Below are 20,349 nucleotides of genomic sequence, written 5' to 3' on the forward strand. Positions count from 1 at the left end.
AACAATTGTCCAAGAGTCCTTGGAGTTGTGTTATTCAAATGTACTTGAGGCCACTGTGTAAAGCAACCCAAAAACATAAGTTATAGGTTTTAAGTGGTTTTACTTTCAATTTTTTATTACCTCTGTTCTGTCATTGATTACAGGTTCCTTTTAAGTGAAATTCAATGAGATAGTGATATTATGGGGAAAAAACAAACAAACTCTGGTCTTGGAATCAGAAAACCTTTTTTTTAAAACCCTTACCTTCCATCTTGGAATCAATACTGTGTATTGGCTCCAAGGCAGAAGAGTGGTAAGGGCTAGGTAATGGGGGTTAAGTGACTTGCCCAGGGTCACACAGCTGGGAAGTGTCTAAGGCCAGATTTGAACCTAGGACCCCCATCTTTAGGCCTGACTCTCAATCCTTGAGCTTTTTTTGAAGTTTCCTTATCTTTAAAATTGGGAACATTAATAGCTCTACCTACCTCAAAAATTTATTATGGTGTTTAAATATCTGTTCAATTAGTTTATCAAAAATAATTTATCTTATTTACTTTGTAACCATAAGGTATTATAAATAAGAACTGATAAAATGTATTCATTACAGAGCCTTACAGAGTTGATTTCTGGTTAATTATATTTTTCCTGTGATTCAAATCTAATTATATCTGCTAACTCCATCTACATATGAACTTCTGAGTTCCAGACACAATATATTTTCCTTCTATTACTCATTTCTATGACTACAAGCCTGGATAATTGTTTTCTATATTATGCTGTATGTAATATTCTTTCCAATTGTTCACCAATACAGTAAGATCTAGAGTTAGATTTTGGAGGTGATTTTTTAAATGGCTGTTTGCTAGTCTTTCCTGCTCATAAGTTGGTTAATGAGAGTTGTTGTAGGAAAACGCTATATGTAAACTTCAAAGCCCTATTGTAGATGGTCTCTATTATTATTATATCAGAAGCCCTACACATTTTTCTAGGTTGGTTAGGAGACATGGCCAGGTAGAAAATTATATTGCTTTCAGTTGGGTTTTTACTCCTATTTTACTACTAGAAGAAGTATGGAGGGGTCATTTTATAAGTTGATAAATATTAGGGCTTTGTGGAGTGGATTTAGATGAGTGGGAAGACTAGACAAGATTTTTGAAGTCCAACCAGATTTATAATTCTCATGCTAATATAATAGAGGCAAGAGGCTTTGTTTCAACAATTGTGTTTTATTTCAGATGCTGAAATGAGTCGTTACCTGAGTGTTTGGAACCTTTCCATTAATTATTACCAGCAGTGTAATTTCTACCACCTTCTTCCTCATCTATTCAGAAGGATCAGACTTAACCCAAAGCAGTGTATTTTAAAGCCAAACTGGAACCATATTTATTATTCTCCATTACATAGAAACTGGTCAAGGAGCTATTGCCATCAAGACACCAGAATGCTATGGAAACATAAAGGACTCCAGAAATATGCAGAGGACCTGACTGGAGAATATCAGAGGCTAGATAGATTGTTGCATCATGTCTCTGTGAGTGATGGTGATCGAAGGACCATGAGCAGAAGACATGCTGAGTTGGCACAATTTACTGCCATCTATAAAGAAATTCAAGAGTCTGAAAAAGCAATTGAAGATTTAGAATCAATGTGTAAAAGTAAGTTGATTATATATTTGTGCAAATAAATATATAAAAATATATATGCATATAATAGAACAGACATACAACAGTAGCAAAAACTTATAGTAAGGAACAGCTAGCTGGCTCAATGGACAGAAAGCCAGGCTTAGAGATAGCCTAGAGTTCAAATCTGGCCTCAGACAGTTACTAGGTGTGTGACCCTCAGTACTGTTTGCCTCAGTTTCCTCATCTGTAAAAATGAGCTGAAGAAGGAAAAGACAAACTCCAAGAAAACCCCAAATGGGGTCAATGAAAGATTGGAAGGAAGGAATATATATGCTGATGGCAGATCTAAGACAAAATGGCCTTATGCTTTCCACTACACTATTTCCCATTCTCTGTCAGCCCCACTTTTGTTACTGCAGCACTAGGCTCCCTTCTTCCTTTCAGGAGGTGGCAGGAAGTAGAATGTAAGCCCCTTGAGGGACAGGATTATTTTCCTTATTGTCTTTTTATCCCTGGCCTAAAACTTTGGGTCTAACACATAATAGCCACTTAATATTTATTGAATTTAATCACTTTCTACAGTCACTAAAATTGAACCCATCTAATAAGTAAAAATAGCTCTTCTTAATTTCTCCAAGAAGGTACCATCATTTTTGTTTTTGCTTTTTAGGTTTGAATGAACAGGATGAGAAACAGCTACTTGAACTTGCTTTTGAAGAAAGAGAAGTGATTGATCAAAAGATTAACAGGCTCTGCCAAGAGGTAATCCCTACTCTTCACAGACATCACACAAATCACTGCTTTTATTGAAAGCTTTTGGCTTTGGAGTTCATATTACTCTCTAGATATTACTTCATTAAACTCTTTTTTCCTTAGTCCTATCTTCTGTCTTAGAATTGATAGAAATTCCTAAGGCAGAAGAGAAGTGAGGACTAAGCAATTGGGTTTAAGTGACTTGCCCAGGGTCACACAGGTAGGAAGTATTTGAAACCAGATTTGAATCTAGGACTTCCTATGCCTAGACCTGGCTCTCAATTCACTGAGCCACCTAACTACCCCCTTTTGTTATCCTATTCGAGATTTTCTTGGTAAAGATGCTGGAGTAGGTTGCCATTTTCTTTTCCAACTCATTTTACATATGAGAAAATGGAAGTAAACATGATTAAATGACTTGTCCAGGATCATAGAGCTAGTGTTTAGGGCCAGATTTGAATCTAGGATCTCCCATCTCTAGGCCTGGCACTCTATCCACTAAGCCACCTCGCTGCCCCAACTTCACTAAGTCTTACAGAGAGGAGTAACTAGGTAGCACATTCAGTAGATCACCAGGGCCAGGTTCAGGAAGACTTGAACTCAAATTTGACCTCAGACACTTCCTAGCTCTGTGACTCTGGGCAAGTCACTTAACCCCAATTGCCCAGCTCTTGCCCTTCTGTCTGGACCTGATACTGAGGTAGAACACAAGAAAGGACTAGACTAGATCAATTCCAAGGTCCTTCTAGCTCTATCAGTTTATATGCCAATAATGAATCCTTCCTTTATCCAAAGCTGGCTTGGCTAAGCCACAGTAGTATACATGTTTTATTGGCACCAATCTGCTTTTATTTCTGACCAAACTAGAAATCCTAGAAATGGGTACAGAGATGAGATAAAGCAGAGGCAGCAGGGTTTATTGTTACCACAGACTTAAAAATGAGGTTAAAACATCATGACAGTGCTAAAACTTGTGACTTTCAAAACAGTATTTCTAATAGACAGTATAATTTACAGTTTGAACGCCATAACTCAGAAAACAGCTGAAAAAAATCATCATCAGTCTCAGTAGCTCCTATTAGTTTCATCTGGAAAGGTGTTTGGGCAGCTGTGAAATGTTTTCATTTCTTCCCTGGGTTATTTTTTTAATTATTATTAAGAAATTTCCATTTCCAATTGTGCCTCAGAAATTCTCTGTTTGAGCCTTTTTTGTCTGAGGGTGGATTTCAGAAAGTCTCTTTTTAAATTTTAACTCTTACCTTCCATTAATACTGTATATTGGATCTAAGGCAGAAAACTGTTAAGGACCAGGCAGTCAGAGTTTAGTGATTTACCCAAGATCATGACATAGCTAGGAAGTATCTAAAGTCAAATTTGAACCCAGGGCACCCCACCTTTCCACTGAGTCACCTAGCTGCCCCCTAAAAAGACTATTCAGACAAGACTGTGCCAAGAAGTCAAGACAGGACCTGGTGTCCCTGCTCTCACCCAGAGGAAGAGAATAAGTGGTCATATCAAAAAAGCTTTTATCTCCTCTAAGGAAGGGTTTTCAAAGCTTTATTTTTTTTCCTTTGTATGAATGAAACTAGTGTTCTGGGAATAATTATAATAACTCAAACTGAGGGAAAATGAATAGAAGACTTTGTGCTTTGAGCCAATGGTCAACATTTTAGAAAATAAAGATAATGATAGCCAGGAAATAGAATCTCTTGAATTAATTGTCAATGTGAAATAACCATCTATTTCATGTCTAGTATCATCCTGATCACAGTTTATTTCATATTCAGAGACCATGAACCTTAGTTACCTTGCTAATTATTAAATGCTTTGAGATTTTTGTGTAGTATCTATTAGTCATATGCAAGTTTCTTACAAAGTGAATGAGAGAAAGTGTGTCCCCTTCCCCCCTTTAGCTTTTCCAGTCTCTAGTGCCAAAGGAGAAAGATGACAAGAGTGATGTTATTTTAGAAGTAACATCTGGGAGAACAACTGGAGGTCAGTAAAATCTTTTCATGGAGAAAATTCAGGTATGGAATATAGTTTTCTTTCCTTTGCCTTCATTGTGACTTTGAAGAAAGTATAAAAATGGATCTTCTTCTTGTTAAAATCAAAAGTTTAGTTCACTGAATATGGTGATATATCAGTAAAGTATTGAGAGGGTTACAGGAACAGGTGTGATGGAGAGAGCCCCAGCTAGTAAGAGTGATGCAACTGTCTCCCTCCCTTTTCTCTGTGATAACTGGCTGTCAGTTATCACTCAATGCCCTTTTGGGGAAATGGCTATGGGGATTTGATGTTACTCTCCCCAGTCAGCCCCACTTGTGGATGGTTTCAATGCCTCTTCCTCAAAGAGGATTTAGTGGCAGGCCTTAATCAGGGGCCCAACCACAGAGAGAATGGTCTCAGGTGCTCTCTGAGAGACCTGTCCCTAGTTTCTTGAAGTAACCCTTCCTAATATTATTGAGAGGCCAATACAAATATCTGACTGCTAAAGAGGGGTTTATTATTGGGGTTTAGGTGAGCAGGACTAGAGGAGAGGGAGCAGATAGCCCTGTCAATATCCTACATGGTCCGTAATCTGATGGGCCTGTAATTATGCCCAATAGATGTCTCCATCCCTTCCCAGTTAAATAATCCTTTCTGTTAATTTAATTACTAGTTTGTCTTGAGAGAAATATGTAGAAATAAGTTCAGGGAGGCAGGGAAGGACAGGGGGAGCTATATTCTCCTTTGAGAGTCCAATAGCCCCCCCTTAGAGGTCTGAGATGTCTTTCTTCGGGTTGAGGGAAGGGGTAGATCTATGATTGGAGGCAGGTCAGCTATCAGCTTGGAGGCAGAAGCAGGATCTTCTCAAAAAAGCTGGTCCTGAAAGCTTCAGATCCCAGGTCAGAAGTCCCAGAGTTTCCTCAGAATTCCCCTCAGAACTGGTTGTCTTCCCAGAAGTCTTTACTCCTCAACTGCCACTCAACTTCTTTCAGTCCTCATCTCAGAATTCAAAGTCTCCCTGCCCTCCATCCTTACAAAAGGTAAACTTGTAAAAAACCAAATACATGTTTTGAAAGCTTTTTAAAAACTAAAGGATGCAAATCAAGATGATAATAACTTGTGAAAACTGATGTGAATTACATGGCATTTCTTCCTACATTTCAATATTTTAATAATGTAGGTGAAATCAAGTTAAGACAAACACCAAGGGCATCCTTGAAGGGAACAGAAGAAAAATAATAACACATATAGCATATACACATATAGCAGTATCGGACCTCTTTGCTTTCAGAGAAGTTTTATAATAAAGGGGAGGCTTGAACGGTGTGAAGGGAACAAGGAAGGGTGGTCCTGTCTGCTTTCTCTTGGTCTCTATTGGAATATACTCAGGAACTGGAGCTCAGCTGTAATCAGCTGGTGATAGTTGATATGGCTGACCTGAAGAAGACTGTAGGGGAAGGATGTTTGAGGGGCTGTGGTAGAATTCTGCATAATTGGCCAGATGAAGTCATGCCCTGGGGAAATACAAAACTGCCCCAGTATTTTAGGAAAGTGAAGAAGCTGAATGGCACATATAGAACTCTTTCCTTAGAGTGTCTAGGGGGAAAGTCCCTGTAAATAATATTTTTAACTGTTATAATATTATTATTAACATAATATAATATATATCAGGAGGTGACTATTTTTCTATATTGAATCAGGGATAAACAGAGAATGTGGGAACACAATAGCTGATTTTGTTATCTCATCCTAAGTTGTTTTTGATCTTAAGAAGAGAATGCAGATTTGAGGGCAGAAAGAGCGAGGTGGTAGTTGGCCATGATGCCAGCTTTAGGAGGCCCTTCAGAGCACTAAACAGTCAGCCAGTCAGGGTATCCTGTCCTTTTACATGGTGCTGAGTAACAATGACTGAATTTTTCTTCAAGCTTACACATTTTAGCACGTTAAGTTTTCCCTCCAATTATTTTTAAAAAAAATAAATTTATTCATGTTTTAAGTACTCCAAATCTAATATACACCAACATTTAAACTGAATCCTTATTTAAAAGAATTGACTTAAAAATATGGCCTAATTGGGGGCAGCTGGGTGCCTCAGTAGATTGAGAGCCAGGCCTAGAGATGGGAGGTCCTGGGTTAAAATATAACCTTAGTCACTGCCTAGCTATGTGACCCTGGGCATGCCATTTAATTCCCATTGTCTAGCCCTTACCACTGTCTTAGAATCAAATCAGAAGGTAAGAGTTTAAAAAAAAAGAAAAGACCTAATTTATGGGGATTTTTTCCAAGGAGGAAGAGGAGGAAATAAAAGCGTTGGTCTAGGGAGGAGAGCATGGTCTCAGCAGCAATTTCTCAGCTGATCACCTGTAACATATGTTTAAGCCTTCCCTTCCAGCCCTCTTCCCTGGACATTTCTGCTATAAGGATGATATTAGAAATGAAGTCTTGTTATACTAGTTTAGAGATAAGAAGTAGAGAAGCTTGCTTGAGAAAGAATTGGAGTTTCAAACAGAGCTGAGTCAGAGTGTCAGTTTCACCCCTTAACAGTTTTTCTGTGACAGTTGGTCTCAGGCAGTTAGCAGAGTTAAACTCTCTCTCAGAGTTCTGGGAGGAGGTAACATTTTTTTCTCCCTCACTGTCTGAGGTAGAAGGAAAGGAGGAAAAGACCTGAAGGAGCTAAGTGTTTTCTTTTTCCAACTTAGGAAACACTAGTGACTATCCATTGCTGTTTTTATAGATTGTTTTAACTCTGAGAAAACCAAAGAAAGACCTGATTTTTGGTTTGGACTCTCAGTCCACTAAGGCTGAGAGTCCTAACTTGGTTCTTGTTGAGACTCAACCATCTAGCCTTTTTTACTTTTATAACTCTGAGATGAAGTTAAGAATTAAGGATAATAGTGTTAGTTTATTTAGAATAGTAAAAATTTGAGTTAGTCAGATCAGGAAGAAGCAGTATAGCCTGTGGAACCAGGAGAAGCAGTTACTTGGGGAACCAAGGAGTTTTATTTGGATGGAGTTAGAATCCCTTAGTTAGAAATTCTTTTTTTATACTTATATTTTCAATAAATAGTTTATTTTTATATAACAAGAATTTGTCTCCTTAGCATTCTTGCACCTGGCCCTGAAGAAAAGTTCACTTATGAGCTTCACTTCACTGATATAATAAACTGAAGATACTTTGTAAGCACAGCAAGCAGAGTATCAAATCAGTTTATAATAAATAATTGATTCATTACTTATTATTTTTACAGTCTGCCTTTTATTTTTACACTGCCTAGCTTTGCTCTACCAGTGGGAGTGGGAGAGAAAATATAGTTTTCCTGCCTTACACACACCTACCGTTACTACTTATAGGAGCTAAAGGAATCTTAAGGGCTCCCCTTTCAGCTATTTCCCCATCAATTACCCTTTTATTCTTTAAAAAAAAAGTTGTACTAATGATTTTTTTGTGGAATATTGCTTTCAAACTTCCCAATAATTATTCCCCTTGCAAGGAAGAATTAACAACACATTGACCATATTTGATGACCATATGCCTCATTCCACATCTCAATCTACTACCCCTTTCCTGAAAAGAATGAGGCATGCTCCCTCCTGAAGCATATTTCCCTCAGTTTTTCTGATCCTATCATTTTTCTCAAATAAAATTCCTAAAACTTTCAATTGCATTGCAGGAACCTTTCCCTATGGTCTACCTCTTTGATCTCTGCCTAAGTTATGGGAAAAGCTAAGATGCTCAAAAGCTAAATAACAACAATAACAATAATAGCACCTACTAGGTGATTTTTTTTTTTAACTTCCTGGCTATTCCTGACAGAGTACAGGTTCTAGAAGATCCTACCAATCTGTAAAGACTTCAAGGCCAATCTCAGTCATGGACTTTGTGTCTGGTATCCAGAGCTTAGCTCAATGCCTAGCACATAGCAAGTGTTACAGAAATGATTGCTGACTCAGTGGCTGAAGACTAATTTAGCTCTCTTTGGAGAAGCTCTTTATCAGGTTGGCCACAGAACAATGAGATTTTTAGCCATGGCAACTCACAGTAGTCATCTATGAAAGATCCAGAGATGGCAATCTGCAGAAGCAGACCAAGAACCCACAATAGAAAAACAGTGGGTTCTTTCAGTTAAGCCAGGGTCCTGCTATGTAGAATTTCAGAGGAGGAACTTAAAATGCTTTTTTGTGTTTTTTTATTTCTCTAAAAGGCTTATACCAATTGAATATCTTTTTTTTAAGGTGATATCTGCCAACAGTTTACCAAAGAAATATTTGAAATGTACCAGAGTTATTCATGTTACAAAGGTTGGAACTTTGAGATCTTAAACTACACAACTGCTGACTATGGTATGAACGTTCAGAATATTCTACCTGTCTTTGAAATCTGCTGATCCTTTCTCTGATTTTTATCATCACCATGATTTGAACCATTTCTGAACTAGCAGGGTAGTTCTATATGAAGCTTTAAAGAAAAACATGATTTTTGTCTTCAAGATGTTTATCATTCAAATGGGAAAAACATTAAATAAGTATTCATTGAATGCCTGTTATGTGTTCAGCATTGTGCCAAAGGTTGTAGACATAAGGAATGTCTGAACAGTCTGGTCCCTTCTCTCCAGAAACTTAAAATTTAATTAAAATAAAAAAGTTTGGGTTTGTTTTTTTTTTGGAGGGGCGAGTCCTTTCTTTCTGTCATAGAATCAATACAAATATCAGTTCCAAGGCAAAAGAGCAGTAAGAGCTAGGTATTTGGGGTTAAATGACTTGCCTAGGGTCACATAGCTAGCAAGTGTCTGAGGCCATATTTGAGCCCAGAACTACCTGTTTCTAGGCCTGACTCTTTATCCACTGAGCCACCTAGATGCATCAAATAAAAAGGAATTTATTTAGTGCCTTTTGGGTTATATTGAGAGGCATTGTGACATAGTAAATAGGGAGATGACCTCAGAGCCAGGAGGCCCTGGGTTCAAGTCCTATGTCTGACATATTCTTCTCGTGTGACCTTGAGTAAGTCACTCACAGCTCAGAGCTTCAGCATCATTTCCTACCCAGCTAATCTCACCATCTGCCTACCATCCCTATGGGTGCACACACACCCCCCTCCTTTCCCTGGTAGTCTCTCTCCAGTAGGTGCTGTCTTTGTACCTGTAACACTGCACAGTGGATATATGAAATGAGTCTTGAGTTAAAATTTGGCTTCTGATGTTTACCAGCTGGGTGATCCTAGACAAGTCACTCTGTTTGCTTCTGTTTCCTTATCTGTAAAATGGATATAAACAGCACCCACCTCCCAGGATTGTTGTAAGGATAAAATTAGATATCTCTAATGTGTTTTGTAACCGTTAAAGCATTATAAAGATCTAGTTGTTTTATTATGTTTGCATCAATGCTTTACAGAATGAGCTGAAACTAAAAGTAGGGGGGAAAGTGTAAATCCCAGGTGCATTTCAAGTCACCCAGACCTAAATACTGTTAAATTTTGTTAATGATCTACCTGGAAATAATCAGGAATCTACTGTATTTAAGAATTTTAACGTGCATAACCCAGATCAAGTTGCTTGCCATCTCTAGGAGGAAGAAAGGAGGGAATTTGGAGTTTATAACTTTCAAGAACGTATGTTGAAAATTATTACGTGTAATTGGGGTAAAATGTCAAAAAAGTAAAAAAAAAATTTTTAAGCATCTCTTTCATGCAAATCCCCAAGGAACAGTGTACCTCAATTCAGCCAGTGCTCTAGTGTTTAAAGGTTTACTATATCCTAAACTGTATCTTAAGTAAGAGCTTTTAGGCTCCCAATCTGCCTGCCGTTCCAGTTGAATTCATGCCTAACCAGGGGTTTTCTTTGTGCCGGTAGGTGGGCTGCACCACGCAGCGGCAAGGATTTCCGGTGACAGCGTCTATGAGTATATGAAGTACGAAGGCGGAATCCACCGCGTCCAAAGAATCCCGGAGGTTGGCCTCTCCTCGAGGATGCAGCGTATTCACACGGGAACGATGTCGGTCATCGTCCTTCCTCAGCCAGACGAGGTACCTCACCGAGAACTTGCTGTATGAGATGTCCTTTTCTGGGAAAATCCGTTGTCTTCCCGGACTCAGTGTGTCCCCTAACCCAGAATAGGAGCCCCCAGCATTTCCCAATGTGGAGGATAGCGCAAAAGGGATGAAGCACTCAGTCTGTGGGAGGCGTTATGTGACGCCCGGGGAATGCTGGGAAAGGTGAAAGCCTATGTAGCCTCCTCATCAGAGCGCTCTCTGGCGGGGAGGAGGCGACAGGCGAACTGACATACAAGCCCGTTCTGTGTGGGTGGTGTCTGGGGGTGGGACGGATCCGGGGTTTGAGCCATCTGCAAGGAGAGGGTAAGCTGGACAGACACAGACGCCGACATGGATTGTCCGAAGAAGAGGGGACGGGGGAGCCGTGGGAGCGGTAGAGACAGGGTTTAGAAACCCCTTTGATTTAGGTAGACATTCGAGTGGAACCCAAGGACTTGCGGATAGACACATTTCGGGCCAAAGGAGCAGGAGGCCAGCACGTTAATACCACAGACAGCGCCGTCAGGATTGTTCATATCCCCACAGGTAAGGCCATCTTGGCTCTTTGGGATGTTTCACGTTTTTCCCAGTTGGGATCCAACAAACGCTGGAGATGTTGGGATTGCTGGAAAGGCAAACCCCTGGGATGGAACTGGGACCCTGCAGGAGAAGTCCTTTTACCAGAGGACCCTACTCAGAGACCGAAAGCCCTTTCAATCTAGAGCTGATATCATTTTTTTTTCCAACCAAGTTCACAGACCTCTTGAAATCTATCCAAAAACCCACCAGTTAAAATGACCCAAGGTTGAAAGCCTTTGGATTAGTGGCATCTGCTCCAGCCCCCAATCACTAATTTAGTCTTGTTCCAAGCCTATACAAATGCCAGCCCTAAGCAAGTGGTCCTATATGTTTATAGTCCTTATTTGTTAGTGATTCACCGTCGACGTAATGGTTATCATAGTCTGACTTTGATCTTGGTACCTCAGTCTCTCAGGAACTGTAGCTGCTGGGTGTAAACTTAAGTTTCTCAGCAGCTGACCCTCCTGTCTGACTCCTGGGGCCTAGACTGTGTTCCTTGAGCCTCAGCCAACCTCATGCCCTATTCTTTTTTTTTTTTAATTCGTCAATTTAGAACATTTTCCTCTGGCTACAAAAATCATGTTCCTTCCCTTTCCTCCCCTCACCCTCTCTCATAGCCGATGTGCAATTCCACTGGGTATTACTGTGTCCTTGATCAACACCTATTTCCATGTTGTTGGTGTTTGCACTAGGATGCTCATTTAGAGTCTACATCCCTACCATATCCCCTTGACCCATGTATTCAAGCAGTTGTTTTTCTTCTGTGTTTCTACTCCCACAGTTCTTCCTCTGAATGTGGATAGTGTTTTTTCTCATAAAAACCTCAGAATTTTCCTGGATCACTGCATTGCTACTAATATAGAAAGTCCATTAAGTCTGATTGTACCACAGTGTGTCATTCTTTGTGTACAATGTTTTCCTGGTTCTGCTCCTCTCACTCTGCATTAATTCCTGGAGGTTGGAATTCTTCCACTTTATTATTCCTTTTTGCACAATAGTATTCCATCACCAACATATACCACACTTTGTTCAGCCATTCTCCAATTGAAGGGCATCCCCTCATTTTCCAATTCTTTGCCACCACAAAGAGCACAGCTATGAATATTCTTGTACAAGTCTTTTTCCTTATTATCTCTTTGGGGTACAAACCCAGCAGTGCTATGGCTGGATCAAAGGGCAGACAGTCTTTTAGCTCCTTTTGGGCATAGTTCCAAGTTGCCCTTGTAAAGATTAAAATTTAGGGGAGATGGGGAGGCTGAGGCAGGTAGAAATTAGTTTCTCTCTGCAAGGAGTATTATATTTTTTAGAGGGTTATTAAAGGTTAAAGATTAAAAAATATACAAATAAGAAACATGTGCCTAGGCTAGAGGCCTAGACAAAATAACCTCACATCATGGAAGAGACGCCTCTGCTCCAAAACGGAAGTCCAAAAGAGCCGAGAGCCCCTCAAAAGCCTTTGCATTAGTTTAAATCCCTTCTTGATCTCAGCCCAGGAGAGATTACAAGGCATTCTGGGGAAGTGGAGCAAAGGCTCATGGGGATTGTAGTCCTGTATTCGAGTCTATTTTTTACACCCTCTAGAATGGTTCGATCAATCTCATGCCCTATTCTTGCTTAGATGGATGCCTCTGGTCTTGTACTCTTTTTAGACCCTGGCTAACAGCACTCACATTCCAGCTTTCCTTTCCCTGATGAATTGTCTTACTTTTCTATCCACTTTCTAGATGTAAACCCTCCTGGACCTACCCTTGAAATAACAGTTCTCTGGCTCTGATCTTACATTTAAACCTCTGCTTTCACCCAAACCTGCCAGTTTGCCTGAACTTTTTGTTCCTGACTTTCCTAATTTGTTTCCTAATCCAGGAAGTTCCCAGGCTTTGCTAGCAATTTGGTTCCATTGGGTATTTATGAGAGCAAAAACACTTTTCATTTTAGGCATTAGAGCATACAGATCTCGAAGAATTCTCAGAAATCATTTTATCTACCACCTTCATTTTATAGATGAGGGCTTAGAGGCCCAGAGAAGTTGAAAGACTTTCCAGGTCAAAGTTAATTGTCTCATTGAAACTGATGCTCATTTTCTACATCTATTCACTCCTCACCCCTTACTAAAAGTTATTTTTTACATCCTCTTAAAAGATAAAAAAAAAATCATCCCCTTAGGTAAAGTATGCCAGTATTTCAATGTCTGCTGGCTTACATATTGAGGCCCTTGGCCAAATATCTGTATTGGAAGTACTGCAAAGTTTGGCATCTCTTACTTGTAGTAGAAAAAGCATTTTCTTATGCATTAAAAAGAAAGTATTTTAAAGATACTGGAATGGTTTGTTATTCCTTCTCCAGCTCAACCACAGATAAGATGACTTCAGGGGATCCTTAGAGGTAAGAGGCTTTAGAGTTGAAAAGTACCTGAGAGATTATCTAGTCTCACCATCTCATTTTAGAGATGAGAAACTGAGCCCACAAAGGTAAACTGATTTACTCCAATGTTATGCAGGTGGTATGAAATGGATCCAGGAGTGGAGACCAGGTCCTTTCACTTACATTCCATTCCAGAGTTTTCTAGAACTTTAGAGCCCCTCCCAAAATAGTGTTGCATGTATTCCAGCACACCTAATATAAATTTCTATGACAGTTGTTACTTCCAGAATCTCTGGTTTTGCAGGACTAGTAGTCGAATGCCAGCAACAGCGATCACAAATCCAGAATAAAGATACAGCTTTTCGTCTGTTAAGAGCTAAACTCTACCAGCAGACTATTGAGAAAGAACAAAGTAAAAAGCAGAGTGTTCGAAAACTACAGGTAAGATATGGTTGATGTACTCTTTACTTCTGTATAAAAATTAAGCATTTAACTGTTTATCAAATGTAGTACTTCTCCCATATTGAATGTTAAGGTCATGCTCTATTTAGGAATTTGTCCATTTGTAAATAGGAGAATAATAATTATTATTATGTATTATATTACATAAATATTATGTCATATGTAGTATATTATATTATCTACAAATAATACTATAATAATAATAGCTAGCATTTATATTTGGGCAACTAGGTAGCATGATAGAGCATTGGCGCTGATGTCAGGAGGACCTGAGTTTCAATTTGACCCCAGACATTTACTAGCTATGTGTCCCAAGGCAAGTCACTTAACTATTTTGCTGTGGTTTCCTCATCTGTAAATGAGCTGGAGAAGAAATTGGCAAACCACTGGGGTATCTTTGCTAATAAAACACCAAATAGGGTCACAAAAGAGCCAGACCCAACTAATCAACCAAACAACAAGCATTTATATAGCGGGTTTTTTTTGTTTTTGTTTTTTTTTTTAACCCATACCTTCCATCTTGGAGTCAATACTGTGTATTGGCGTTTTAAAGATTGCAAAGTTCTTTTTAAAAATCTTCCTGAGGCCTAGGCCATATGCAAATGAGATTGCTTCTGTGCAAATTATTGCAGGACTATTATTGAAAATGAGAAGCAGAAACCTGCCAAAATGTAAACCAGCCCAACTAATTCTGTACAGCATTCTTTCTGTGTTTCTTTTAAGGTAGTAATTTGTAGAACAGAAAAAAAAAGAAAAGAAAATTTGTTTTTGAAAAATGTCTTCCTTTTAATAATAACAAAATTGCTAAATTTTGTAAAATGGTTTCAGGTTTACTAAGTGCTCTGCCTACAACATCTCATTTGATCTTCACAAAAATTCTGTGGTGTACATTCAAGAGATAGTCTTATTCCTATTTTACAGATGAGGAAAATGGAAGTTTGGTATTCAAAAGATTCATATTCTATGTCTTTAATAGCAAAGTGGCTAGCGCCTTGAACCTAGAGCAGTGATAGCAAACCTTTTAGAGATGGAGTGTTGTGCCCCTCCTCCCCATTAAGTGCCTAGTGCTCCCTGTCCTCACCTCTTGGGGAGTGGACCAGGAAATGCTCCTATTGGGCTGCTGGGTAGAGGGGTGGGCAAAGTGAAGAATGTCCTCAGCAAGTATCTAGAGGGAGAGGGGAGTGGCCCCTCTACTCCCCTCCAGCTCTGCCACCTGTGAGCCACCTACCTCACCCCCTGTGTACTCCTATTGGGCTACTGGGCAGGGGGTGGGGGATATAAAAAATGTCATCAGAGGGAAGGGGAGCGGTTCTGACCCATCCCTCTGACTTTCTAGTAACAAACAGGAAGATGGTGGGGTGGTGGTGGAAGAGGGAGAGCAGTCAAGAGCCCATGGAGAGTATTCTGTGTGCCATATTTGGCACCTATTCCATGACCTAGAGAAAGGAAAATGTGAGTTCAAATCCCATCTCGGACACTTCCTAGTTATGTGACAGAGCAAATCATTTAACTGTATCCAACTCAATTTCCTTATTATCTGTAAAAAAAACAGGAGGTAACAATAACAACCCCTCTGGGAGTTGTGAAGATAAAATGAGATACTTGTAAAAACCCTTTGCAAGATTTAAAATACCATTTAAATAAAGCTGGCAATTTTCATCATTGTTATTAATGGGAATTGTTTGGAGGAGACTAAGTTTTTCTTTTCCTAAACAGCTTTTGGAAGGGTGTTTTTGTGATTTGGGTTATTGGGGGTTTTTTAATCTTTTGAAAAGTTGAAGTTCAGGGATGATGGCCCAAAGATCCAGAAATTTTGTAAACCCAAGGTATAACTATAGCTGTAAGAGCTGGAAGGAAACTCAGAGATCCTCTATTTCAGCCCTCTCATTTTTGTACCAGAGCAAAATGAGCTCCAAATAGATGAAATGACTTTGGTTCATGGAAGTGGGGATTTGGACTCATGACTTCTGAATGTGAATTCTGTGCTATTTTCTATCTCATCTCAGAATCATCTTTCTTCATCCAAACATAACAATCTCTACTTTCTCCAGTTCCCAAGGCCAAAATTGGTATGAGAAAAAAGAGAAACATGAATAATAAGAATATATTAATATCTCTCATTGCAAATGATATCCCCATGTGTGGAGATAAGTTTGGGTTGTTTTTTTTTCTTAATTCTGGCAGTTAATTTGCCACTAGGAAGGTGAGATTTTTTCCCCTTTGAATTCTAGCAAAGTCAAATTGCAACTAGGTGTGTCTATATAGAGATAAAAAAATTTTTCCCCTCTGGATTCAGGCAGGGTCAATTTAAACTTAGGTATATCTATTTGCAAGTGGTCCTTCCTGGGGAACAAGCTTTAATTTAAGCATTGCCACTTAATTCCTATTACACATTTGATGTTTAGCTGCCATTTTGATATTTCGCCACCAGAGGTCTCTAAATAAAATTATCCTGGAATTTTGGAGCTAGATGGAAGCTTATAGAGCAACAGGTTCAATTTCTAAATTTTAGATGTGAAGAAACTGAGGCCCAAGGATTCGATGATACACAAATAGTTCTTGGCAGAATCAAGACTATGCCACAAACTTTTTTCTACTATATCTTTTTGAATCAAGTGAGCAGAAGGAAGTAATGGAAAGAGGCCTAGATTTGGATTCCAAGGACCTCGGTTCATATCCCTGCTCTGCTAGTTACCTTTGAGACTTCTAGTGCTTACCATAAGGCCTAGCATACAGTCGGTAATTAATAAATGCTGTTTACTATTGAATGATTTAAAGCAAATCATCTTAGCTCTTTAGATCCTTGGTTTCCTCATATTATAGCTGAAGGGTTCTGATTAAATTATTTCCACTGTCCCTTCCACTTCTACATCCTATGATTCTTAGACTTTTCTTACAGGCCAAGAGAAGCCCTCTTCAAAAATAATTTTCTAACCTAGTTCCCTTATGCCTTGAATCCCTTTACAAGGGAAAAGCTTTTCATTCTACAACTAAAGAAAAATCTTAAAATATACATATACATAAGCAACATATTGGCTTAAATTAACACTGTGATATAAATGACTGATAGCAGTTCCTCTCCTTTGGGCAATTTATGATAGTGGAGTTTAAAAATGTAGAGTTATTTAAGGATAATGTATGAGTGAATGGCAAGAAACAAATGTAGATAGGGGCACTACTGAAAAATCCCCTTTAGTTCAAATCTGGCCTCAGAGATAACTGCTGTGTGACCTTGGGCAAACACTTAACCTTGCTTGCCTCCATTTCCTTATCTGTAAAATGAGCTGAAATGGCAAAACACTTCAGTGTCTCTGCCAAGAAAACCCCAAATGGGGTCACAGAATTAGATGTGACTGAAAAGACTGAACAACAATAAATCCTTCCATCTTGCTTTGGGATTGAAAGCCCTGCTTTTAGCAATTCCAAAATTGCTGAATACTTGTTTTCATTTAAACTTTGTTGCCTTTCTCCAACACAAGCTATTCCTTAGCTATCCAGAATTGTACCTGTAATTTCTAGTAGGTAGGTTCCTTATCAGATGGGTCTTCAGCCTGATCCCCTTCTCACAGGAGCAGCAGTAAGCTGGCCTCCTTCTCAAACTGAATCTTCCCTCCTTATAAGATGTAGTTTCTACTGCCAGAGGATGAATTTCTTTCTTTCTGGCACAATGACTCAAAAGATTTTTGATAGTTGATGATTAGTAGAAGGGAGAATTCCTGATGATGAAATCACAGAATCTTTGAAATATTTAAATGTAAATAATGTTTTATAAAATTATAGATTTCAATGAGAAGTTGCTGCAAAAATAATACATATCTTTTAAAACTTGCTCCCCATTCCTTGTTTTTGTCATGTAGTGGAGAAAAAGCCAAGTCTATAGAACGAGGTTTTCATTCCAACTCTGCCACTATCTTGTGTGTGTGTGTGACAGAGAGAGAAAGAGAGACCTTGGATAAATGAATTATTCTCACCAGGCCTTGGTTTCCTCATGTATAAAATTAATAGGTTGAATTAGATGATATTGTGTGAAGTAGAAATTTAAAGGGGCCTTGAAATTATCAAGGTACACCCTCTGGAAAACCATCACTGCAATGCTTTGAGACAGAAAGAAACGTGGAACTCAAGTCATTGACCCAAGACAGAATACCCAAAGATTCCCAGAAGAAAAAAAAATCTTTATTTACAGGAGAATCCTGATACAATCAAGCCTCCCTGAAGGAGCAGACTGATGTTTTAAAACCAGGGGTACAGGAGTATCATTCCAGCCATTGGGTTTAACCACCTGAGAGAAACTCCCAAGACCAAAGGGTCTAAGACAGGTTAAGTTCTGAAATCCTCCTAGGGCAAATATCCTACTGGGAGGAGGGTGGGGTATTTTTGTCCTGAAGGGAACTTAAAGAGAAATGGAATGGGGGTAGGGGAACCAGCTTTACCAATTAGATATTAATAACTATTACTTTGAGAATAATACACTAATTTCTCACTCTACACAATACCTAAGATCCATTCAAGATTCAAGATTTTAGGATTCAATGTACCTCTTCTAGGAAAATTTAAGCTCTTTAAAACAGAATATCAATTACAAGGACTAGGAGCAGCTAGGTGACTCAGTGGATTGGGAGCCAGACCCAGAGACAGGAGATCAATGAGGGATTTGTATGGCTCCGGAGAGAAATCTCTGATCAGCCTGTCACCTTTGGCTGCTCAAGGAAGAGAGATCAACTGTCTCCCCCTGGAATTTCCTCTTCCCTCAAGATTCCACACCTCCTTCACCACCCCCGCTGTGGATGCAAACCTCACCATGTTCTCCACACTCTGTCCCTCAAAGTCTCTGAATCATTCCTCTATCACACCATGTGATCCTGGGCAAGTCATTTGACCCCCATTGCCCAGCCCTTACCACCCTTCTGCCTTGGAACACAATGCACTTGATTCCAAGATGGAAGGAAAGGGTTTCTATAAAAAAAAAATTACAAGGACTAGCTAAGTTACAGCATATGTAGGTAAAAATGCTATAAAAACAATATAATTAAGATATTGCTATTTGTTGGGACACAGGTGGGAACAAGAGCCCAGTCGGAAAGAATTCGGACATACAATTTCACCCAGGACAGAGTCACTGACCATAGAATCTCTTATGAAGCCCGAGATATTAAGGTATTCCCTCTGACTTTGCTTTATCTACTCTTCATTTCCAGTTAAAAAACAAATTAATTGCACATTAATGAATTCTAAATGTGAACAAATGATCTGGATTCAGTTTGTCACTTTATATTTGTCAGTAGGGTGGTTAGGTGGTTCGGTGTATGAAATATGGGGTATGGAGTTAGGAAAACCTGAATTCAAATACAGACCCAGACATTTACTAACTTTGTGACCCTGGGCAAATCACTTAACCCTGTTTGCCTCAAATGAGCAGGAGAAGGAAATGGCAAACCACTCTGCTATCTTTGCCAAGAAATCCCAAATGGATTAGTAAAGAGTCAGACAGGGCTGAAACAAATGTCAGAATTGTCAGAATCCCAGAATTTGTAAATGTGACCATTAGCCTGAGAATAACCCTAAGCTAAGGACCTTTATAGCTTCCCTTGCCCAAAGCTTAATAACCAAAAGACTCAAGTGTGCCGGCATGTGAATGAGTGGGTCTCCCAGTCTCACCCAGGTTAGAGGAGCAGCAGCCCTCCTGAGCCTTAGCAATGCTGATTAGTTGGGAAATGTCCATCTGTTTCTTTTTTCCCCTTTGTTGTTGCTGTATCTTCTTTATATTTCTTCTTTACTGTCCACTATGAGAACATCATAGTGTGTGAATCTTTACTCAAATGATGGACATTATAATGCTGAGCCATATAGGGATCAGAAGGTTCTGACAATATGGATGGAAGTCAGGGCTAAAGCATCTTTTTAGCAAACTTCAGAGATACTCATAAAAATTGTAACACATGGATAGTTTACTTTTCTTTAATGGACAAGTAAAGGAACTTTTTATTCAGGTCATGTTAAAAAAGGGGAAGAAATGGTGCTTTCATGGTTTGACCCCAGGAGAGTTTTACTGTTTTTTAAAAAACTCAGGTCTGCCCTATTCCCTAACAATTATTCCATCTCAACCTTTAAGATAAATTATTAATTTTATACCAAAATATTTTCATTTCCTAGTTTCTTAAGGTACTATGAGTCTTGTGTACCCTATTATTTTTCCTCTGGAATGACTTCCTTTCTCAAATTAATTCAGGCCACTGGCAGTCTTTTTTATTTTGCCTTGCCACTGGACCTCAATGACTCTGGAAGAGTCAAAAACTTTGTGTATCTCTGCCTCATTTAAATCCAATTCATGATCAAGTTAAAAGATGTCACCCAGTGATGTCATTTTGGTCCTCTTTGAGTATGAAGATAGCAAACACTTAAGTGTCTCCTAAGTAATAGGCACTGTGTTGGGCTCTGGAGTTCAAAGACAAAAATCAAACAGTCTCTTCTGTCAAACCTGCTCAACAAATTACTCGTGGGTCCATGAACCAGGATAAGAGAAATGATTTTGGGATTACAGGAGGGTCAAACTGACAGACTGACAGACAGACACAC

General features: G+C 39.1%; 1 protein-coding gene across 10 annotated transcripts in view; it reads left to right on the forward strand.

Annotated features, from left to right (window-relative positions):
• Window positions 1–20,349, forward strand: part of MTRF1 (mitochondrial translation release factor 1) — a 34,777-nt gene that overhangs the window by 5,218 nt on the left and 9,210 nt on the right. For 7 of the 10 annotated variants that reach the window (XR_471639.3, XM_056807193.1, XM_056807191.1 and 4 more), the window contains 8 exons: window positions 1,215–1,634; window positions 2,275–2,366; window positions 4,271–4,352; window positions 8,577–8,684; window positions 10,193–10,365; window positions 10,800–10,917; window positions 13,616–13,752; window positions 18,832–18,930. Coding sequence is in view for 8 of the 10 variants with exons in the window: in XM_056807191.1 (XP_056663169.1) it covers window positions 1,215–1,634; window positions 2,275–2,366; window positions 4,271–4,352; window positions 8,577–8,684; window positions 10,193–10,365; window positions 10,800–10,917; window positions 13,616–13,752; window positions 18,832–18,930 (1,229 nt within the window). In the remaining 2 variants the exon portion in view is untranslated. Of the gene's footprint in view, window positions 1–1,214; window positions 1,635–2,274; window positions 2,367–4,270; window positions 4,353–8,576; window positions 8,685–10,192; window positions 10,366–10,799; window positions 10,918–13,615; window positions 13,753–17,959; window positions 18,093–18,831; window positions 18,934–20,349 lie in introns of those variants that run through there. The other 3 variants (XR_008913941.1, XM_056807196.1, XM_007501518.3) reach the window with 3 other exon arrangements.

Source organism: Monodelphis domestica, chromosome 8, assembly GCF_027887165.1.
Source record: "Monodelphis domestica isolate mMonDom1 chromosome 8, mMonDom1.pri, whole genome shotgun sequence".
Classification (NCBI taxonomy): domain Eukaryota; kingdom Metazoa; phylum Chordata; class Mammalia; order Didelphimorphia; family Didelphidae; genus Monodelphis; species Monodelphis domestica.